This window comes from Ictidomys tridecemlineatus, chromosome 10 (assembly GCF_052094955.1).
Source record: "Ictidomys tridecemlineatus isolate mIctTri1 chromosome 10, mIctTri1.hap1, whole genome shotgun sequence".
Taxonomy (NCBI): domain Eukaryota; kingdom Metazoa; phylum Chordata; class Mammalia; order Rodentia; family Sciuridae; genus Ictidomys; species Ictidomys tridecemlineatus.
The window spans coordinates 44392559-44413088 of NC_135486.1; the positions used below are offsets into that span (position 1 = coordinate 44392559).

At 34.1% G+C, this 20530-nt stretch overlaps 1 protein-coding gene across 1 annotated transcript in view; it reads left to right on the plus strand.

Moving 5' to 3' along the window:
- The window catches only part of Spata17 (spermatogenesis associated 17), a 199713-nt gene that overhangs the window by 26147 nt on the left and 153036 nt on the right, over nucleotides 1-20530 (plus strand). The window contains exon 4 of the mRNA XM_005334959.3: nucleotides 12837-12887. Within this exon, the coding sequence (XP_005335016.2) occupies nucleotides 12837-12887 (51 nt within the window). The remainder of the gene's footprint in view (nucleotides 1-12836; nucleotides 12888-20530) is intronic.

Genomic DNA, 20530 nt, shown 5'->3' on the forward strand with positions numbered 1-20530 from the left:
TGAGTTGATCTACTCGTATTTGAATTTTAGGTGGACGGACCATGGTTGAGGATAATAGAACTCCTAAATAATTAATTGGAAAATTTAATTGTACTTTGTCTATTCCTATCTCTAGATTATAATTTTTTAACAAGTTTGTAAGTGTGGCATAACATTCCAGCAATGTGTTTTTATCTTTATGTGCCAATAATACATCATCCATATAGTGAAATATTTTTAGTTCAGGATTTTGATTTCTAAGTGGCTGGATTGCTTTATTAACATATATTTGACACATAGTTGGACTGTTAGCCATTCCTTGAGGGAGTACTTTCCATTCATATCTCTCATCAGGACCTTCATGATTTAATGCAGGGATAGTAAATGCAAAACGTGGACTATCCTCGGAATGAATTGGAATCGAAAAAAAGCAATCTTTAATGTCTATAGCTAAAACATGCCACGTTTTTGGTAAAGCAGACAATTGAGGAATCCCTGATTGAGCAGGTCCCATAATGACCATTTCATTATTAATTGCTCTTAAATCTTGTAATAATCTCCATTTACCTGATTTCTTTTTGATAACAAAAATGGGAGTATTATGGGGAGATACGGAAGGTTGTAAATGTCCTTCCGCTAATTGTTGTTTGACCAGATCATGGGCTACTTGTATCTTTTCTTTAGTCAGGGGCCACTGAGGAACCCACACTGGTCTTTCTGATTTCCAAGTAATTTTGATTGTCTCAGTGGCCCTTTCTGAAAATCCAACCCATGTCTGTCTGTTCCTTGATCTATTTGAATTGGCGCTGCTATACCTTGTTCTTGTTTTCCTAATCTTTTTTCTTTCCTGATACCTTGTCTAGCCCTAGTAGTGGGCACATTAGGATTGATGTTATTTGTTAACATCAAACCTAGTTGATCTAGGACATCTCGTCCCCATAAATTAATAGGAAGGTGATCCAAAACATATGGCTGTATAGTTCCTTCACATCCTTCAGGATCCTTCCAATCTAATACCATAGCACTTCTATGGGGATTAGTCGCCACTCCTAGGCCTCGAAGCGTTTGAGTGGCTTGTTGTAATGGCCAATGTTTTGGCCATTCTTGAAGAGATATGATGCTAAGGTCAGCACCTGTGTCCAGCAGTCCATTAAAGTCACGACCCTGAATATTTAGTTTTAACATTGGGCGAGAATCTAAATTTAAAGACAACATAGCCCAATCTACACCTGTGGAGCCTAATCCCTTGGAACCTCTTTCTACATTAAGACTAGAGAACTTATTATGTAGGCTGGGTAGTATTAACAACTGTGCTATTCTATCTCCAGGTGAAATTACTGATATACCTCCTGGAGAACTAGCTATAATTTTTATTTCACCTACATAATCGGGATCAATTACCCCAGGACTTATCATAAGTCCTTTTAATGTAGATGAACTACGTCCCAACAATAAGCCTACTGTTCCTTGGGGAAGAGGTCCTTTTACTCCTGTGGGAATGATTTGAACTCCCATCTCTGGAGTTAATACTGCTCTGGCAGAGGCGCAGATGTCCAACCCTGCGCTCCCTCGGGTTTGTCTGATGAGGGATTTAATGGACAATGTGTCCTGGGCACAACCCTGATGGGGTTTCTGGGTTCCTCCACTGCCCCGTATATTTGTGGTTGTGGGCCCCGGAGCATTGGGCCCCCCGGTCCGTTTTTTGGCAATGAAGCCTGGTGCCTTTCTCCACGATATCGTGGGTAAATACCTGATCCTTGTCCGTTTTTTGATAAGGGAGTACCTTCTATGGTGGTTTGAGAACGGCATTCATTAGCCCAATGTCTCCCTCTACGGCATCGTGGGCAAATACCCGGTATTCTATTCCTTTGATTTCTAGTTTTGTTAAACCCTCCTCTTATGGGGCAACTCCTTTTAAAATGTCCTGTTTGTTCACAATTATAGCATGTTTCTAGCCTGGCATCTAAAGCCTGTTGTACTGCAGCTGCCAAGACTTGCCCTTGTTCATTAACATCTCTACATAATTTAATATATGTGTTTAAATCTTCATGTCTCCATGGTCTAATAACCTCTCTGCAGCAACGATTTGCTTGGTCATAAGCCAGTTGTTTTATTAATGGCATTGCTTGTTCTGTGTCACCAAAAATTTTGGCAGCCGTTTGAATAAGCCTATCTACAAAGTCAGCGTAAGGTTCATTAGGTCTCTGTATTACCTTAGATAGCTGACCTTGTAAATCTCCATGTCCTTGTAAAGTCTTCCATGCCCTAACTGCGTCTGCAGCAATCTGTACATATACAGCAGGATCATATTCCATTTGTTGCCGCTGACCCTCATAAGGTCCCTTTCCTAATAACATTTCAAGACTTCTTTGAGGGTAACCGGCTGCTGCATTTCGCCTAGCTGTCTCCATGCAAAATTCCTCATTGGCAACCTTCCATAACAAATATTGTCCTCCATTTAGCACAGATTTACACATGCTAGCCCAATCTGCTGGCGTCATGTCCAAGTTAGTAATGGACTCCACCATGCTTACCGTGAAGGGGGCTTGAGGACCATAGGTTGTTACAGCCTCCTTTAACTGCTTCACTGTGTTAAATTCTAAAATACGGTGAATTCGCCGCCCTCCTGCCTGTTCAAATACAGGGCATGCTAATCTTTGAGGTCCTGTCTCAGGATCCCATCTATCAACTACGGGGTTTGAGGGCCACTCAGCTGTCTCCATCGGTGGGGCTGTTGGTTGAATTACACCCTCTGGTAAAACGGAGTTAGTGACAGCCTCTTGTTGTGGCCTTTTTTCTAATAACCCCTTTTCCTTTAAATTTTCTCCCTTTCTCTGACTAGCTTGAGAGACCTTCTCTTTTGCTTGACCTAAAATGTCTTCCTCCATGGTCTGAATCTCTAACAATTTACTTAACACTTTTTCGGCTTCTTTTTTAATAATTTCTAATCTTCTATAAAGATAACGCAATCCAATAAGATAACACAAAACAAAACCACAACTGAATGAAACAAAAACTGAATAAAAATTCACTGTATCAATTTTCTCTTTCTCGGGGCTAACAAACTTCAAACCTTGAGCCAACCATTTTTCCCAGTTTGCCTGAGAAATTTCTAGGGATAGGCAGCTTGAAACAAAAATGAAATAAATCAAAACAAGAACACATTGTTTTTTGAAATGGTCACCCATTCTCTCGCCTTCCCTCAGGGGGGAGCGATTTTACTCACCTCCAAATTTCAGACGTTCCGCGTACGGGCCACCAAAATGCCAAAGCCAATGTCTCGGCTTGGCACCAGAATCACGAGGCACTCACAGCTTTGTAGGTTCAAACAGCACACACACACACACACACACACACACCATAGAGATAGTAAGTGTTCATATGGAGAGTTAATGTACGCTTTAAAGGTCAAGAAAATGGCACTTGAAGTGAGCTTGGGAAAAACAGCATGAATGAAATTTTGAAATTGAGAATGAGCATAGTGTGTTGAGAAACAATGCAGATGTTGACCAATCTGGCACAGAGTTTGAAGAATAGTAGAAGGTAGATAAGCAGTGGCACGTCACATTTATAAAATCATTTCCTGCATTTATAAAGGAATTTCTTACTTAAAAACATTTATTTTATGTTCATATGTTCCTAGTAATGTTTTGGCATGTAGAATGTGCAGATGGTATCTTTCTTCATATTACAGATGAAGAAATGGAGGCTCAGAGAGAAAAAATGATGTGCCTAACATACCAAACTCACGATCCATATAAATACTTATGGATGCACATGTTAAATACTAAATGTCTTCTCTGGTTATCCTTTAGCTACTCCAAAATTTCTTCTGTGAGCCAGGGTGGGTTATATTACTGTTCAAAATTATTTACAATCCACTCAAAAAAGATGATTCATTCCTATTCCATTGATTTTGGGCTGGGCCATGTGTTGTAAACTGATGAGTCATATGCCACACCCAAGTTGAAGATGTAAGAAGCTGTTTTAGGCAGCTTTTTTGCTATTGTGACTTTAAGATTGGACCAGAAAAATTTTAAAAGAGGAAAAGTTTATTTGAGAGCTCATGGTTTCAGAGGTTTTAGTCCATAGAAAGCCAGCTCCATTCCTCAGGCTGGAGGTGACACAGAACATCATGGCAGAAGGGTGTGGCAGAGGGAAGCATCTCACATGATGATCAGAAAGCATAGAGAAACTCCACTGGCCAAATACAAATATATACCCCCAAGCCATGCCCCAATTTCCATCTGCTCCAGCCACACCCAACCACTTCAGTTACCTCTCAGTTAATTCCTCTGAGGGCATTAATTCACTGATTAGGTTAAGTCTCTAACAACCCAGTCTTTTCTCTCTGAACCTTCTCTCATTGTCTCACATATGAGCTTTTGGGGGACACCTCTCATCCAAACCAGAAAGGAAGCTTTCTTACTCCTCCCCTCCTGCACACCTCATGTCTGGGCTGTGTATTTAGTCTTGGAGCTGAGATGAAAAGACATGGGGAACATAACCTTAGCTCACATCATGAGAGTCAGAAATATACTTTTTTGTTTTGTAACCTGATGAGATATTTTCTTTTCTTTTTTGTTTTCATGACACCAGGAATGGAACCCAGAGGTGCTTAACAAGTGAGTCACATTTCCAGCCCTTTTTATTTTTTATTTTGAGACAGGGTCTCACTAAGTTGCTTAACACTTGATTGAATTGAGTCTGGTCTCAAACTTGTGATCGATCCTCCTGCCTCAGCCTCCTGAGTCCCTGGGATTATAGGCACACCACACCCAGCAGATAGGTGCATTTTTATCTAATCGAAACTGATTGTGCTAGGGATAACAAAAGCAAGGATATTTATAAGAAACATTCTGAACAGGGATACTTCCAAATGCTTACAAAAAGATGCTTGGAGCTTATGAGTTTGTGATGATGTTACTACACCTCCATGTGGAGATATTCTTGTAAGGCATTGATGCTGTCTCAGCAGAATGTCTGGTATATCATAATTAGCACTCAGCAAATGTTTATTAAACTAAATTATTGAATGGGCACTTAGATTAAGGGTCAGAACTGAAGATAAAGCTTTATAGTCATCATTATAAGATGACAAGCTTTTCTACCTAAAGAAAAATGTAGTTAAACAATAGAGCAACAGGCCAAGAACTGTGGCTTGTGGAATATATCAGGTAGAGTTTAGTAAGAGGCAAGGGAATTAAAATAGAAAATAAACAGGATAAAAAGGGACATAGCATCACAGGGGCCAAGGAAGAAAATATGTAAGAAACTTGGTGTTGGTACCAGTTTCAAAGTGGCAGTGATCAAGCAGAAAAAGAACTGTGAAGACAGAAGTCCTAGAATCTTTTTATGAAGGTTCTACATTTTTAGAGACAGCTTTCCTCAAAAATATCAGTATACTAGAATGTTTCTATCAAGGTTCTTAACTAATTTTCACAATGACATAAATAGCTTATCAAGTCCTTAAAGTGGCATGTGTTCTCTACTACAGTAACCTCATTAACCCAAAGAGTAGAACTATTCTGGTGTGATTGGACACTTTCTTTGGTTCTGTATGACTGTTGTTCTTATTTTTTTCTTTTCAATTTCCATTTCATACCTTCCTACTTAACTTTCTTTTTAAAATATAGTAACATAACCCAAATTTGCATGTCTTAAGGTTCCGGGACTATTAATTCACAACCATGAAAACTTTTTCCTACTGAGGATGTGCTCTGATTCTTCTGTTTTATTAACAACCAATTTATAGTCACCCAGGGTGTGTGCTCACTGCACATGCATTTCAATGCATGCTGAACCATGAGTGTAATTTTACTGTGACCTGCTAGTTCTACTGGACAATCAGTTGTTTTGAACCTTACCCGTTTTCAGCCATATAGTGTTCTGTGTAGCTTCTCCTTACTGTTCTCTGCTTTATTTCAAGTGATGATATAAAGTCATTTTTTTTTTTTGAGCCAGGGTCTTCCTATGTTGTTTAAGCTGACTTTGAATTCCTATGGTCAATTGATTCCCCTGCCTCAGTCTTCCAAGTAGCTTGCAAGTTCAGGTGTGTTTCACCATGCGTGTTTATAATAGTTACTCCCATAGGCAACAATACCAGAAAAATGTTAAAATATTCTTTCATCACTGTCTAGTAGATTATTAGCATATTAAGTGTTCCCTGAGTAAATTTATTAATATAAACTAGGACAGTTTGTATACATTTTTATATTCTTAAATTTGCACTTCTGTCTTATATTTATCACTATAATTTGCATTACATTTAACATCAAACTTGCTATTTTTTTAGATCATAATCTGGGGACAAGAAAGTATAAAGACTTATATGATTAACTTGACATGAATTATTGTTAAATAAATGTATGTTAACTATAATACTGTAAAGCTCAATGTTGTGCTTTTAAATTGAGATTATCCACTTGAATAACATGTTTGATAACCACATTTACAGGCAAGTTAATTAAAATTTTTGTTGAAATGTATTAATAGCCTATGGTAGAACAATTTAATTTTAAAGATAATTATGATTTTAAAAAGATATATTCTTCAAATTATTAAAACAATTTATTACATTGCTGAAAATTAGGGTTAATAGACTTATCTGTGGCTTATATATTTTAATACTTATTACAAAGTATCCATATATGATCATTTAAAAAATAATAAGGGAAGGAAATTTTATTAACTTTAAATAGGATGAAGGATACCATTAATTATCAAATTGCTTTATGATATCATGATAAATACCAGCAATTTTTTCTTACTACAGATGGTAAATATATGTAAAATATCAGTCACTAATTTTAAAACTGATAAGATTGTTTCTATAGACATTTTTATTTCTTCTCATTAGGTGAACAAATATTTCTTCTATAGGTGAAAAATTCCCAACTCTTTTGATATTTCTCCTTGTAAGACTTCTAAATCAGTTACAAATAATAAGACAACATTCTTCACATTTTAATGTCAGAGCAGAAAATTGAAGTATATGTTGTTTATTCCCTTCAGAGTGTTACATTGTAAATAAACACCTAATGCAGGTCAACCTAAGACTCTGTTATTAATATTAATTAAAAATTTTATTAACATATTTTCATCATAATGATGAAATGAGTTTAGATTTGATTCACTTTTATTTAAAGATTGTATTTGTAGTAACCAAGAGAAAGAATATAATTGGCTTTTGATTATTTTTTTATGGAAAAAGAAAAGTTATTTTAAATATCAACTGTTGGTAATAATGAGATGGTTATCAGTTATCAGATACAAGGCAACTATATGCACAGTTACTTGACAATAAATTATTTTAATTATTAAACTCAAAATGAAACAAAGATGGCAGTAAATGTAAAGACTTGAACTCAGTAAATATCTTGTCCATTTGTGCATGGCTTCTGAAAGTTGTCATCACTTTAATGCAGGCAATTCCTTTGCTCAGTCTGGCAAATAAAATCAGTTGATTTGGTAAAGTGATACAGATACATTACTCAAAATTATTGTTACTGTGTATTACTTTAAGGGTTCTACTTTTGAAAGAGTTGGCCATTTCCTCCTTGAAATACATCTCTTCTTGGTTACAGTCAGAATGTTCAACAATAAAGAAAAGAGTAAATAACATATGGTATGTTCAAATAACAAAAATACCAGATTGTCAGTGGGGCAGACTGAGCCTACCCTGGGCCTGGGCTCCCGTGCAAGTAAAAAACAAAAACAAGTAGCCATTGTATATTACATATGAAAGCATATGGAAGGAATCAAAATCAGGGAAAGGAGAGATCTGTCTAGAGCTTTTGAATAGAAGTTTAGCCATCAAGATCTTAAACAGAGGAATTTGCAGTCAGGGTTTAATACAAGAGGTAGAACATTTATAGTTGACAAGATATGGAGCATACTGTAGGAATATAAAGCCAAATTGAAGTGCAGTTTGTTGGGAATGAGAGTAGGTAATTGAATGTGCTGTGCACCTGAATATGAAAACCTTTGAGATAACACAGGAGTTGTATTAAAAAAAGATAAAGAGTAAGACCTTTAGCTAGGTGTCAGAATCTTCATCCCAAATGATTGGAACATTTTGGGAAGGACAACAAGGAGAGAAAGGATCAAATGGTCCAGGTCCAGAGGCTAAATGAACAACACCAAAATTGGCAATATAATAAAACTGGAAAAGTTGAGATTCAAAGTTTGCCATCTTTGTTTCTTTCATTATTATTTTTTAAAAGATATATGTCTTACTGGTTTGAAAAGTTTTGAAAATATCTAGTGGATCTAGGAGAATTCTTACTGTTTATTCCAGTTGTTTATACTTAGAGTAAGGGAGAAAAGATAGTTTCTTCTAAAATGTTTGTAAATAAGAACAGGAGATAGATTTGGGGTGAAAGGAAAGGAGTGAATGTTAAGACAAAGTAATATAAACATGGAAATAGAGAAGAAAAATACGCACTAATTTATCAGATTGAGGTTTAAATGAAATGAGTTGTGAGAGGTAATTGGAAAAAAATATTGGAACTTGATGGTGAACTTTGAATGTTACTTTGACCTGTGAAGTAGTGATTCTAACTTACTGTTGTGCAGGGGTTTAGACCCAGGAAACCGATTCAGGATCTCAGTAGGTGGAAGAAGATGCAAACTGCAAAGCACACTTAGGATAGTAGACATTATTCATAGGTGGCAACAGCTTCTAGCCTTTAACTTCGGCTTTAGCCCCCAGCCAGTTCCATTTTTGCCTCCTCAGTTCCATTTAGCCTCTTTTTATATACAGTCTAAACAAAGAAGGTACACTGCCAAAAGGTTCCTTCAGTGAACTCATGCACACAAGCAAATTTATTATCTCAAGTAAATATAGTGAATCGGAGTGTTTCTGATCATGACTACACACTAACCATAAACAACCAATTCATGGCCTTGGCTACATACTAAAAACATAAAACATAACAGCCCACCAGAAGCCTCGGCAAGGGAGCCTAACTATCACCATTTGGGGGCTGCTCCAATATTTATCCACCCCCTTTTGTAAATCACCTGATAGAAGGGAGGGAGAGAAAGACAGGCACGAAGAGACAGACTCAAATATGGAACATATTCTTATTAGTATTTCCCTACTAGGGAAATAAGAAGATTAAGTGTTATGTACCTTAGTTTGTAATTTCATCTCTCTTCCTCCTGGAGATCTGAAAAATTCAAGAATGTTATTTACTTCAGTCAGCCTAATTAAGATGCCTTCCTTACCTTAAGCAACTGGAAACCACCAAAAGTCTGCTTTTAAAAAATTTAAAATAACTTGATTAAAAAAAACAATACTTGACTAAATTAATCTAGAGAAAGTGTTCAAGATGAATTAAAAATAATATTATGCAGATATGAGGACTTTCAGTCATGGGATAAGAAGACTTGACAAAGCTCAGGAAATTCAAAGTGCTGGGCGAGAATGAGGAACTCAATTCCTCAGTGTAAAATACAAAGCAAAGAGCCACTGTGAAGTGAAGTAGTCAGAAGTTTATCTTAGACACAGAATATTATTCAAAATACTTGGCAGTCTATACAGGAAGTTCATTCACTTGTCAGAATTGGTGACTAACAAATCAGAAAGGACACCTGATATAAATAACATCTGTGAACACTCTAGTCTAATTTTGCTGAATAGTATCTCTGTCCAAAAGTCCTTGTGTATATTAGCCACCCCACCAAATATTTGAGTGTTCAAAAGAAGTATTTTCTTCTAAAAATTTTTCAGAAGCCTTCTAAAAATAAAGCTAGATAATATGACAAAGGCCTTACAGCTAATAAATGGTTGATAGTGTTCAAATACCTCCATCCCAGGAATTCTTTATACTCTGTTTTAAACACAAGATATCAGTTCTCTTTATCCATCTTTCCTTGTTTCCAGCATCCCTCTCTCTTTCCTTTCTTTTATTTATTCAGCAAGCATATGTTGAACATCTAAAATTGAGCATCACATTTCCATTACGATGAAACAGTATATACTCATTTTATGTTTAATTTTCACCTTATATCTATAGTCTTCCCATTTAAAATATATGTGGTGTCTTAATCATAAAAGAAGATTAATAAATACTAAGGAAAATTAAAAACTTTGTCCATTGAGAAATTACAAAAACTTGTCATTCTTGGATATTTTATTCACCATATGCTTTTCTTGTCCAACTGCATATCATGGCCAAAAAAAAATTAGAACAGAAAATAATTTTAAGAACAAAGATTTTTATATTTAACTAATGTAACCAAAGTATAAACATTAATGTAACAAATAATAATCATTGCTCAAGGTGAATAAACACAGAGATAAAATTTTATATAACACTAAGTATTTCTCCCAAATAGCTTGTGGAAATGCACAGTTCCTATTCACATATAAATTTTGTGTGTTTTTTAAAAGAAATCATAATAAAATATATACAAAATAAAATTTACCATTTTAATCATTTTAACTGTATTATTCAGGCCTTAATTACATTCACACTGTTAATTCAATCATCACTACTATTTATTTCCAAAAATTTTTCATCATCCCCAACTGAAACATAATAATATAATAACAATATGACTTCCCCCAACCCCTGGGAACCACTTTTCTACTTTCTATCTCTCTGAATTTGACTACTCTATGTATGTCATATAAATGAGATCATATAATATTTGTGTCACATTTGGCAGGAATGTCTTTAAAAAGCATATGGGCCAGAGAATTGAAAATAAATGTAGTACCAAGTAGCAGTTCACTTGAGACTGAAATGCTGGAATCAATGTGCTTTTCCACCTCTTAAATAGAGAATTCAGAATTCTTAAGTTCAAAATCTATATCTTTATTTCCCATTAGTTGAAAATAAAATTTAGCCTTTTAAAATTTTTTGAAGTTTACTTGTAGCTAAATCATATACTTTTAGACATAAAATAATAATGCTTTTCATGACAATCAGCTATATCCATTATTTTATCTTATTTTAATCTTTATAACAACTCAATGAAACATGTAATGCTTTATTTTCTAAGAATAAAAATCAAGATTGAGAAACTTAAAGTAACTTTTGCAAAGTCAGCTGGGCATGGTGGCAAATGCTAGTTACTCAGGAGCCTGAATAGGGTGACTAAGTAGGGAGGATCACTTGAGTCCATGAGTTCAAAACCAACCTGTGCAATATAGAAAGATCCATCAAAAAATTAAAAATAAACTAAAATAAAATAACATAAAGCAAACTAAGGGATTGAATTCAGGGACTGAGTCTCTGATTCAAAAAATCATACACTACTACTTTTTTTACATATTGCATACATATTTAATAATTTTATTTATTTATTTATTTTTTATTGTTGGTTATTCAAAACATTACATAGTTCTTGATATATCATATTTCACACTCTAATTCAAGTGGGTTATGAATTCCCATTTTTACCCCATATACAGATTGCAGAATCACTTTTAGCATGTCTACTTTTAGTGAAGTAATGTTATGATAAAGATAAGAAGCATCTTTTCTGTGAGGCAAAACTTTTTGGAATATGTAATTTCCAATAATACTTCTTCCTTATAAAATATTTAATAGAAATGTCTGCTTCAATATGACTTGAAGAAATAACAGTTGTAAAGTAAATATTTTAAATCACCTGAAATGCCAAACTCATGCCTTGCTTGCTATAAAGGAAGAAAGAGAATTTCAAATGAAGTAACATTGTGTTCATTTGTAAATAACATATTGCAACCAACTGTTTCTTAATTGCTCAGACTGTTGATAAATAATCCAGCCCGGCTGCTCTCCACAGACAATTTGCTTTGGATCAGACCAGGCAATTCAAACGATACTAATTACAGGGAAACCTTTTTATATGAATTCTTGTTTGTCATGGAGAAAAAAACTCCTAGATAAAGGGTGAAGATTTTTTTTCTTATTTTTGTCCTAAACAAAGCACTCATTACCAAGGCGGAAGTTATGTTAGTTGAATAAATTTTGATTGAATAAAAATGGATCAAGTTGTATATCATGTTGAAAAATGTGTATTTCATTGGTCTTACTGTTTATTGTACTGTCATGAGTTATGTTAATATTTCATTTTCATTAAATGATAGAGAAGATGTAGAAGCTTTATTTAAAGCAATATTTTCATTGAATTAAGCTACATTACTGAATGATGATTTACTATAATGGAGATTTGTATATTAATAGATGTGTCTTTACTAGACAGAAACCAAGACTTCAGGAAGTCTTAACGTTATCAAGGGATTTGCTATAACATGATATCATTGTATTTATGATTTTATAGTGTTAGAATGAATACTAAATGAAACAAAATTCCCAAGGATTACTCAGGAGGCAGCTAAGTACATATCATTTTGCATAGATGGTTGGAAGGCACAATTTTGCTCCATCACTGCATCCATATCCTTGAACGATTTCGACTGAAGACAGCATTTCTTTGAATTTTTCATTAAACCAGACGTCTTGAAATATGAATTCCTTTTATGTTTCTGTGAGTTTTGGCTAAAAGAACCCCAGTGAATAAATCATACAATACTACGTGTCACCAGCACTTGTGAATATTTCTGCTTTGTTATTCTATTCTCAGTAGAGCACCATTGATTATCAAACTCAGCGGAGAGCATTTTATGATCATATATCTCCATTAGCTCCTAGTTTGACTACCATAGATTTTTCTGGTTAAGCTTGCATTATGTATTAGGAAGCCTATCTCTTCAATACAAAGTTTGATTTCATTTTTCTAAGCCTAGAACTCTTATTATGTATTATGTATAAAGATTCTTATCTTTTATATGTAAAAATAGGCTGCACTGTCTTTGTGCAACTGAAATGTATGCCATCTTTTTTCTTCTTGATTCACAGCTAGCACATTATACTATGAAGATGAATCTCTACAATGAAATGGCTGTCAAGGTAAATATTTCTTCACTTGTTAAACAAATGAAAAGTCAATTGTGCCCTGAATTCACTTTTAATAAAATGAGCAAAGCAGAATAATGCAAATTTGATTGATATGCTAATGGTAAAGGGAGAAAAGAGTACATAGTTAAAAAGTTAGTTATGCTAACAATATAAAAATTAGAGTAAAAATTAGAGTATTAAAATTAGAGTAAAATGTAAAATATGTAATTATAAATGCTGTGTTTTAGAATGTTAAATAACTCTGGGCCATAACTAGAGAAAGACTGTAAATATTAATGAGGCAATGTATTAGTTTCCATATGTCATATAGAATATTGTGATAAATAGATGAACAGGGTTCTGGAATATAACATTCCTGCCCAACAGAAATCAATTAGAAATTATTCATGTGATTTAACAGTAATAAAATCAGTTTTCAGCTTAGAAATTTTATCTGTGTCATTTCTGTGTTCATTTTTACTTGCTATTTTTCTAATACAAAGCTAACTTCAGCAGCTCTAGGGCTTGAACTTAGTTGCTACACAGATTTGGGGAATTGCTACTTCTTCTTCCTCCTCCTCCTCCTCCTCCTCCTCTTCTTCTTCTTCTTCTTCTTCTTATTATTATTATTATTATTATTATTATTTTGTTTCAGACAATATGGTAACAGCTTAATTGCCAAACTATTATAAACAGAGAAATGTCTTAATTAAATTTCCTTAATATTCTTAAGATCTACATTGTATTTCTTTATTAAACTTTTAGTTCTTACTTCTGAAATAGATTTTATTTGGATAAGGTAAGGTTGTAAATACTTTCCAAAAGGCCTCAAAAGGCCTGGGTTGTACCACAGTGGCAAAATTAACTATTTTGTATATTGTATATTGCTTTTCTCTACAGGTTTAAATGTGTAGGGAACCTAGCCCAGGAACATTCTCCAGTACACTGTCCACTTCTCTGCTCTCCTGGAGTTTGTGAAATGATGAATTCACAAGAAAGAGATTTTTTCCTGCTTCTTCTGTAGTTGCAGAGTGCTATTTGCCTTTTTCAGTAATATTCACACAGGGAAACAATTTGATTTTCTTTTTCTTTTCTTTTTAAATGGGAATGTTTTAGTTTTAAAATTTAGAAGTTTAAGATTCTCTGTATAACTCTGCCATAGACTTACCCTTTGAGTCTTCAAAACCATTAGATTCTTTCTTCTCTGCTTACTTCATGTCAGATATATCTCTTCAGTAAAAAGTAATCAATACTGAGAACTTAAAGTAGTTAATGACCAAAGCCTGAGATATCCCTGCAAGGAGGTCAACAGAGAATATCACAGAAAATCTTCCTGTTCCTCTATACTGCTGGAGAGAAGTACAGAAAACAAGGTTAAAAAATATACACTTATGTTTATTATTCATATTGAATTCTGATGTGACTTGAATAATTAAGATTCCTTTAATCAAGATTAGGCATATATAAGAAACTCACATCTACATGAGCCACTTGGAAGGCAGAGCTTTTTATTTATTCCAGCATTATACTAAAAGCTGTTATTTCCTGGTAGCTCCATTCAATGTCAGTTTGATATCAGTTTGTCTTTGATTAACATCATTGGACAATGTAGAACTTTATCTGAGTCCTGTGATCCTGGAAAACAGCAAACATTAAAAAAAGCAAAAAACAAACAAACAAATAAACAGGTCTTTGTGTTTTAAGAACTGCTAAAAAAGAAAAAAAAGAAACAAAACAAAACCATGTTTCTCCCTATGACTTAGATAAGATGGACAAGACACATAGATATCCAACTTGTTTACTGATGACAAAGCCAGACTCATCACTTCAGATGCCCATTCTTTACCTAACAAATAATAAGCTCATTCTTCTTGATGCACTGATCAATTGGAACAATGTTTTTTAACTTCTTTCCACATGTCCCTGCACTTTGGCCAACATACAATATCTTCTTAATATTACCTCTTGAGAATAAACTGCTTCAGGATAAAACATTCTCTGTCTTACCATCCACTCATGTCATTCTTTTTATGCACATCAAATGTTTTCTAGCTTTGTTTACACCTTCCTATAAAAGAAAAACTTTTGTTGCCTACCTCTTGACATGCTTAGAAATCTTATGGCCAGTGTTCTCCTTGTTGCACTGGTCCACCTCAGAGTATTGTAGGCACTCCTTTCCTCTTCCTCTTGCAATAATCCTTTCATTTAAAGCCTCTGCTTACTTACTAAATCTGGATTTTTTTTCCAACATGATATTTCAGGAGAGAAGCGTTAGGGTGGGAATATAATGGGGTTTCAATCAATGAGAGATGATATTTGAGGATTATGTAGAATTGAAGTTATCCATTCATTTACCTGCAAATGCCATGATTTTATTCTTTTATTGCTGAGTAAAATTCCATTGTGTATATATGCCACATTTTTTTTATCCATTCATTTACTGAAGGGCATCTGGATTGGCTCCACAGTTTAGCTATTGTGAATTGTGCTGCTATAAACATTGATGTGGCTGTGTCCCTGTATTATGCTGTTTTTAAGTCTTTTGGGTATAGACCAAGGAGAGGGCAATCTGGGTCAAATGATGGTTCCATTCCCAGATTTCCAAGGAATCTCCATACTGTTTTCCATATTGGCTGCACCAATTTGCAGTCCCACTAGCAGTGTATGAGTGTACCTTTTTCCCTACATCCTCGCCAACACTTATTGTTGTTTGTCTTCATAACAGCTGCCATTCTTACTGGAGTGAGATGATATTTTAGAGTAGTTATCCACCAAAGACACTCAGGAATTTCTGTGAGACTATGGGGAGTATGTAAATATTACTGTGGAGAATGTATAATAAAAACATTTCTCCAAAAAGAAGACTCTTCCTTCACAGGTTAACTTTGTAATAGATTGGGTGCTTTGTGTTTCTAATTTGAGATAATCAGGTATGAGGTCATAAGTAACTCCCCATATAAAGATTAATATTTAGCATTAGTTGATCACAGAGACCAGTGACCAGAACTGAATTCATTTGTAAGTGGATTTTTGCTAGATTGTACTTTCCAAAGTTTTGCTCTCTACATAAGTGAGTGGCCGAAGAGACCAATGTGTTGTCCATATACCTTTGTCTTGTTCACATCTGAAAATAACAACCAAACCTAACTGGGTGCCAGTTGCTGAAACTTTGTTTCTAATATTACTGCTCTGCTTTTTCAATTCATAAGCTATCAAGTAATTATGTTCAAAATAATTGCCCTGGAAATTATTCAAATATAGTTGGCTATGAAAGTCCAGGAAGAATAACCTCTAAGGATAACAGATAACTACCAAAATCAATGAGCAATAATATTCAGACAGATATACATGTACCCAAATCATAGAAAGGATGGTCACTTAAAATAAGTAAAAAAAACAAAACAAACACTTTCATCTTAGTTTGCCTTATGAACGGAGCCAGTTGCTATTGATTGCTAGCATGATAACTGGTTACAATTCAGTTGTCAAAGAGGCTAGTGAAACACAGAAGTTGTTCAAATTTATATATAGACTACCCATCCCTAAAGCGATGTCACTCTTTTTTAATGAAGAAAAAGTACATGTGTATAATTTCATTTTATGTAATAGATATTAATATCCTTATTTGATGCATCTACTTTTTAAAGGGTCACCTTTTCTCTAAAGAATTTATGATCCCCCTACCCCTGTAGAATTGATCACTCTCTTGCTTTTTATTTCCCTATTTTACCATCGACATACTTTTGTTATAGAACCTGTAACATTTTATTAACCTTACTAATTTACATGCCAGTCTCCACGCCACACATGCTGTAAGTCCCTTGAGGCCCAGATCCTATCTTCTTCATTTTTGTATATCCAATGTCTGACTTTGATAGGGGGTTAAATATATATTCCTATATAAATCAATGAAGTGAAGTCCATTTTTGTTATACAAGAAGTTAAAAAAAAAAAGTCTTTTGCTTTGAGTACATTTTCTATATATCCCTGAGTACCCTTGTTGGAAATTATTTAAGCCTTTGCTGGAAGAATTTTGAGCCTTTTTTGATTACCTGATTAGGCTGTATGGTGTGGATAAACTGGATGTACTAAAGTAAAATTTGGTTTGTGTGAAATTTACATGTGAATGAAGACCTCATGAGATTTCGGACCTTGCCTAAGTACTGTAGCACTAACAGGTTTGAAGGAGGTTTTCTATGATATAAGCTGCTGTCAGAACCCACAGTATGCCTTTACAGAACCCCTGTTGCTGATTTGCTGCTAGGCCAGTGACAGTCAATTAATACAGCAATAAATTGCTCAGTAAATTTTTATCTTAGCTCCTGGGGCCCTATTCCTCCTGTTTCTCAGTGTGACACTTTATTTCCTTTTTAGTCTACAATTTGACATTACTAGAGATTTGAGTTCTGCTTTTCCTCTGGCATCTTTGCCACTGTTATCAACCCCATTTAAATTTGGCTCCTAACTTTTCTTTTCAGCTTTCTCTCCTTTTGGATAGCAAAGAGATCATATAAATGCATGATCTGGTTTGGCTGTTCTACTCATTTTTCTCCTGGTCCTATCTAGATAGACAATTGAATATCTTCTTATAGTGTGGAATAGTACTTACCCTTAGTTGGTTTTTGTTTTTGCTTTGTTGTGGGTTTTTTAAAAAATGTTTTTGTGATTTGGACATTGAACCCAGTTGTTTTTGCATGCTAGGCAAGGGCTTCACTCCTTAGCTGCATTTGCAGTACTCTGATCCTTCATTTCTGATGGTAGCGGGTATATATATATATACATAAGTACGTAGATGTCACCTTAAGCCCACCCAATGCAAAATCTAGAGGCTCTGGTTCCTAATAATACTATGCAGATGCTAGATGAGGGCAAGAATTACTTAATATGTGAAGAGCCTATTTAAAAATATCCCCAAGTAACAGGTAAAGTGAGCTTTGGTGGAATTATTCCATCCATCCTAAGATTTATTTTTTATTATTTGGCCCTTCCTCCAGAACCTTAATTCATGGTTCTCAGTTCTCCGTGTTTTATCTCATTTTTACTTTCTGGCCGAACCCACGTATGAAATCTTTTCTATGGAATGGGGTATGTTCTATACCTAATTCTTCCATTTTTAGGGGGAAAATAACCTAAGACAAACCTCACATACATTCAACCTCAACCTAGTTACTTGAGGCCCCCATTTATCCAATAGAAGGATTCTAGATCTTGAAACTACCTAAAGATGTATAAAGATGTATATAAATAGCTGATAGATAACTGAATATACCTTAATAAAACTGACTTACAGTTAGAGGTATATGTCTCTGAGGCCTGGCAAGAAACAGATTACCATAGCATATAGTATCAAATATTCATAAGTTAGAATCACTAGTAAATAAGATTTAGCAATTATATAGCAGTTACCATTGTTCAGGTATCATTCTAAATATTTTTAAAAATATTTTGAGTCTTCTGTATAATTCTCAAAATCAACTCTCCAAGGCAGGTATCATGATACAATTTGAAAGATGAAGCAATGGACTCTGTCCCCAAATCATAAACCTAGTAAGTTACAGTGAACCCAAAATGTATGGTTATTCTCCCACCTTCCTGACAATTCTGGTCGCATGTAGTCTTGATTTTACTTTTCTCTCTTTTTCAAAATTTGGATACAAACAACTATATCAACCCTGAACCAAGATCGTAGGGGGAATTTTATTGTTTATAGCCTGGCTTTCTTGGACAACTGATTTCATGATTCCAACAATTTATGAGCATCTTTACTGGTAGGATATTTTTAATGGAATTTTAAGGTTTTTGACAGTTAATAGAAGACTAAGTTGAGGCATCTCAATTCATTTATATGCTTCCCCTCTTAGGCAGAATTGGATGTCTTAGGTTGAATATTTTCATCATATAAAATAATATTCATGCACTGACCTTCACATATTCCCATTCTCCAGCATAAGAAATCATCACCTATTATATCCCTGATGAAACATACCTCTTACTAAAAATTTAAATAGGGTTTTTTTTTTAAATGGAGGAAGTAACAAATGATAAGAAAAAGAGAAACTGTCACTTATTTTCTAATTGGAATCTTAGGTACAGATTACATGAAATCTTGTGATCCAAATGTCTTAGTTGGTTGTAATTGTCCCTTTATGATGCCTGTTTTGGGCCTTAAAAGATAAATGAAAAAGAAGAGGGAACTTTTTAAAAAACTTTGGGATGTGCTGGGGTCATGGCTCAATAGTAGAGTGCTTCCATGGCACATGTGAAAGACTGGCTTGATCCTCAGCATCACATAAAAATAAATTTAAAAGATCTTAAAAAAAAGAAATTCTGCTAAGGGAAGGATAACTTGGACACAATTTCTATTAAAAAAAAAACACTTTAGGAGCCCCACAAAACTGTTACTAGGATTGCTATTTTTAACTTCTGCTCATTTTCTGTCTAACTTTTATAATATACAGTCTTCAGAAATCTAAACAAATCAGAATGTATAATATGACAACATCTTTGGAAATTAAGAAGGTCAATTCTCAGGGAAATATTTATTCCTCATAATGCCTTTGGAAAGCCTCATTGGTTTATCTCATACTTCCTGGGTCCTTGTTTGCCTGACTACACTAGAACCACTGGAGCAATACAGCAATATATATCTCAAGAAGTGCTAGTTTGCAGCATTTTAGAGATCTGCCTGATAAAACATGTTCCATTATACTTTTCCTTTAAGTTTCAAAAAATGAAAAATGGAAATAATCTACAGTTTACAGAATTTTGAAGAGCAATGGATGAAATTGATGGTTTTCTGTGGAATTCCTTTTACTCTATAGTACTTGTACATGTTAGTGATCCATTACAAATACTTAGAGAAACTCTACTGAATCTGAATTTCAACTAGTTTTTTACTATTATACTTATGTTAAATGATTTGATTTGATTTTAGTGCCCCAAGATATTTTAATTCAGATTGAAATGTTCACTTTAAGGAAAATAAAAGATATGAACAAGAAGAACACTAACGAAATTGCAAAATACTATAACTTTAGTGACTTATTTCCCCATGTAATTATGAATCCATATAACAAAAAATTAAATCTACTGAAATTGATTTGGAGAGCAATGACTTACCACTTTATTTTTTACTTCTTGTGTATAAAATATAAAATATAAGAAAAAATTATTGACTTATTGATTTAGTACAAGCGGCTAAATAAATCAGATATGTATATCCATCTCAGCCTCTTAAACTATGTATAATCCTATTTTATCTTTATATTCCTATGAAATAAGCATGAATGTTTAGAATAATGACCTCCAGGATTTATTAGAAATATATAGGTAGATTTTTTTAGTAAAAAGATACTGAAGATCTCATATAAAACTGTATATTACCTTATATAAATTCAGAATAAAAAAACTCATAGTCTTATTCGTAGAAAGACAGATACTTCAAAATGTCAGCCTAAGGGAAGGGAAAAAAGAGGGGTCATTTAGATAATCCTAAGCTTTTACCTGATGATGTTTCCATAACCATGTCAAATAATATTTCTTCTGTCCTCCTGCTACTTCAAATACCAATATCATTGTGAAATGTTTATATAGGTTTGTAGAGAAAGGATATATAGAGAAACAAAATATTAAAGAAAAGAAATGGTAAATGGAAT